The sequence below is a fragment of the Apaloderma vittatum genome, unplaced genomic scaffold, assembly GCF_000703405.1.
Source record: "Apaloderma vittatum isolate BGI_N311 unplaced genomic scaffold, ASM70340v1 scaffold40390, whole genome shotgun sequence".
NCBI lineage: Eukaryota > Metazoa > Chordata > Aves > Trogoniformes > Trogonidae > Apaloderma > Apaloderma vittatum.
Window position 1 is genome coordinate 3,331 of NW_009696952.1, and position 3,894 is coordinate 7,224.

A 3,894-nucleotide genomic window follows, 5' to 3' on the forward strand; every position below is an offset into this window, starting at 1 on the left:
CAGACAGGGCAGGGTGAGTGTGGAGGTTCCTGGAGGAGGGAACGCCGAGGGTTCTCTTCCCAGGCAGCTAGAGCGGGAACTGCTGCTCGTGTCTTCCCAAATCCCTGCACCTCATGAATCAACAAAGGTTCTTTTGCAGCCTCTGTTTCACCAGAATACCGGAGCGTGCGTGCACATACACTTAATAATCCTGATTAAAACGCTCACGAGAACAACGTCATGGCTCAAGACCTGGGCATAAATCTAATGGTCTTATTTTGCTTGTGCATCAGTGCCTATGAGGTAATCGGTGAAGCAGGCTCGAGTGTCAGACGGGGTGTATTTAGTGTCAGCACGGACATTAGTTACACTCTGTGCTACCGGAGGAGGCCTGGACTTCTTTCCTTAGGAGCTAGAAAGTACCTTTTTCAAGACTGAAGCTTTGTTAAGCATCTTTTAACTCTGGATGAAGCAAAAGGGCATCACCTGCACCTTTTTGCAGGTCCCTCGTCAGGTTCACTCACCACACAGAGCTGCTGAACGCGCGCCAGCAGCAACAGTTGCTTGAGCACGTTTTGTTTTTCTTGAGGCGTTCTCTCTGCCTTGGTTAGTGCTAGCTCTACTTAGTGCTTTGCTTTTTGTGTCCAGCAGCACTCCGTAACCTAGAAGGAAGGGCGTTTTACGTTTTAGTGATTCTGTGCATGGGGATGCTGTGCACAGAGAAGGGAAGTGAGTCACCCAGGAGTACCTGCCAAGTCATCAGCAGCACTGGGAATAGACTCCAGTTTTACAATGGTGCCTGTTAGTTCCTTTACCAGTCTGTCCCTCTTGCTTTTAAAGAACTGAACATTTTCTTGGCTTCTGCATCCCCGGGGGGAGGAGGGAAAAAACATTTATTTCCTCATTCTATTAATGTGTTTGTAAACTCTTCTTTATCCAAAAGGGCTCCGCGTGACTGTTCAGTGTCTGTGTAAAGCACTGTGCAAATCTCTAGTGCTGTATGCTCTTTTCTAATATTTATGCAAGTGGGGTTTTCCTCCCCTGGAGTCACGTGCTTATCCGTTGCCAGCGATAGGAATTGCTCATCTCTGGATTCTGTTTTGCCTTTTGCAGGATACAGATCAGTGATTAAAATTCTGCCCCGTGTATGTGTTTTGGTTTTGTTTAGGACCAGGTAGTGGTTGTAAAGCAGAACCATTTGCTCTTTCATATATTGCAAAATTTGTAGCAGACGCATACTCGACTCCTCAGTCTTAGGGCAGACGGAAATGAGAGGAGTGCTGTTGTGTTTTGACAACTTTTCTCCCATCCTTGTAGGATTTTATTGCACTTAGTTAATTTTATTTGGAAGATTTCTTCCTGATGCTGCTCTCCACCTTGTATAAGGTTGATACAGCTGGTTTTTTGGGCGAGAATTCTTAAAACCCTTCTTCTTTGGGGCAGCAGCCATTGTTGCCATGCTGTTGTTGTTGCTATGGCTTTTGTGCGTGTGTGTTTGTGCCACCTTGGGATTGGTTAGCTCTGCACACACCAGCTTCAGTTTGGGCTGCTCGGTTGGGGAGGCACTGCTTAATTCCAGACATTTTTGAAATACAACGTTCTTGCCCCTCCTGCACGTGCATGCTCCGTGAGGCCCAGTTCAGCTTCCAGCAGTCACGGGATAGACTTTCCCTGGCGATGAGGACTGGACTGGGCGTCAAGCGAGTTAAAATAGAAGATTAGCCCTGAAACGAGATGGGTTGGCCTGTCCCTTTCACGTCTCTGCTCGTGTGGGATTGATGGTCTTAAGCTAACTGGGGTGTTCACTGTTTTTCTCGTAATAACACACCGTTTGGTCAGCTGGCAGTCACGGCAGCGTATTTCTGTTGATGCAATGATCCACCAAGTTGGTGTTTCCTCTGGCTGCGGGGTGCAGGGATCGATGGTGTTAAACGCAGCAAAGGAAATCAGAATTGTCTGTTCATTTAGAGCCAGGAATTAGATATATCCTTGTTAAAGCAGGATTGCTTTCTTGCTTTTCTGACCCTCCTCTTCGTTACCGTGCAGGGATTTTTGCCTTCAAGTGTTCCAGAGCAGAGGAGATCTTTAATCTGCTGCAGGACCTGATGCAGTGTAACAGCATCAACGTAGTGGAAGAGCCTGTTGTCATCACCAGGAACAGTCATCCCACGGAGCGGGAGCTCTCCCGGACCCCCCAGGCACCCAACAGTAAGGCTCCTTCAGCGTTCGGGGAGAAGAGGGAAGAACAGAGACGTGGGCAATGTCTGCAGTTCCTCACATGACCTTTGCAGCCCACGGATCTCTCCCAGACGTTGCCTCGCTGCTGACCCGTATCTTTATGTCCACGTGTGCCCCGTGCACCATGTTCGTTTTAAGGCCCCGCTTGTCTGTGATGTGGTATTTTGTTTCCAAGGAAACGGCAACAAAAAGCCCTTCAAAGAGTCGACGGAGGTGTCACCCTTCAGTTGGTTTGACCTTTTTTTGGTCGCGCTCACAAAGATCAGGTGGCTCCTAGAGGAAGCCACATCTGGAAGAATTCAGATTTGCTCAATTCCTGTCTCTGTTAGGAGCGACTTCAGTAGATTTAAAGACAACTCTTGTGTTGGTAGTAGGTACTTCATCACAGGCATCTTCCCCAGACAGGCTGATGTTGACTTACAGGGTGCAGTTACGAGGCCAAAATGAAAACTCCTCTTTTGTACCGAACCAATGCTCTAACACGTGCCTGTCTTGACTCTCTCTCAGGTCTGGGGTACACCATCCCAGGACTTCCCAACGGATTCCACAGCTTCCCTGGAGAAACCCTGTCTTACTCGGCAGCCCGCCACCCCTCCGTGAGCAGCCTGAGGCATTCCTCTGTGGGTGAAGACTCTACTCATGCCCTTATCGGGCCTGATGAGCAGGTACACCCAGATGTCCTAAATTCCCCTGTCTGCAAGCAATGAACAAGCAGCTTGTTTTGCTGGCAGTCCTCAGCAGTTCTGGGCTTCTCTTACTCCAGCAAAGCTGAGGGGATCCTCATACCTTGTCATCCTTTTTTTTCCTCTTTTGCTTCATTTTGCTCTTGTAGACTTCTGCTCTCTGACACTTCACCAGGACAGATGCTCTGTCAAGGCTGACGGAGTTGACTTCCTTGATCCACGAGTATTCGCGTGGCAGTTATTTAACAGCAGCACTTAGCTTGTCAGCTCTTGCTGCAACCCCTAAAGTGACGTGTGTATGTGTACCCAAGTTCCAACTCTTTTTATTTTCATTTTTGATGTACAGCTCTTTGTTCTCAGTTATAAAATTTAAGATTTTTACCTCCCTACAAAATCCAGCTCGTCTCCACCATTATCGGAGAAGCCTGGGCAGCTGTGAGTGCTGCAGTACCACCAGCATAAGCCGCTCAAGGAGATCTTTTGCAAGTGGCTTTGCTTTTTGTGTGAAATAGATGATCTGTATCTTCTGCAGTTGGACTTCATTCTCTCTCTCCTTCAGCCCACAAACCCAGACGGGACTTTTTTCATTTTGCTTCCCCAAATCTTTTCCACCTCTGAAATGATTTCATCTCCTCCTCCTTCATCAGCCACCAAAATAATTTTCCATTCCCGTTGCTTTCTCAGCTGCTGATGGCTGCTGTGCTCTTGTCTCTTCTCCTTTCACTGTCCCTCTGCTTCTCTCCTTGCAGTCTCACACCTACGTCAACACGGCCAATGGTGATCAGGAGCTGAGGGGCCGACACTGTATGCACTCCTTGCCTGAAGTCCACCCTCCTTTCCCCCATAGGAACCACAGCTGCTCCCTTGAAGACCGCAACCCCCAGGTCTTTCTGCAGCCAGGGGAGGTTAAGTTCGTGTTGGGTCCCACGTCCAACTACAGACGCGTCTGTCGGCATCCCCGGGAGGGCGGGACGCCCTTCTGCCCCGCCAACAA

The 3,894-nt window shown here is 48.8% G+C and overlaps 1 protein-coding gene across 1 annotated transcript in view; it reads left to right on the forward strand.

The window, feature by feature from the left end:
• LOC104279368 (fibroblast growth factor receptor substrate 3-like) overlaps positions 1–3,881 on the forward strand; it is a gene marked incomplete at its 3' end in the record, with an annotated part of 4,629 nt that extends 748 nt beyond the window's left edge. The window contains exons 3-5 of the mRNA XM_009876638.1: positions 1,973–2,187; positions 2,725–2,882; positions 3,650–3,881. Coding sequence (XP_009874940.1) covers positions 1,973–2,187; positions 2,725–2,882; positions 3,650–3,881 — 605 coding nt within the window. The remainder of the gene's footprint in view (positions 1–1,972; positions 2,188–2,724; positions 2,883–3,649) is intronic.
• Positions 3,882–3,894: the final 13 nt, after the last annotated feature.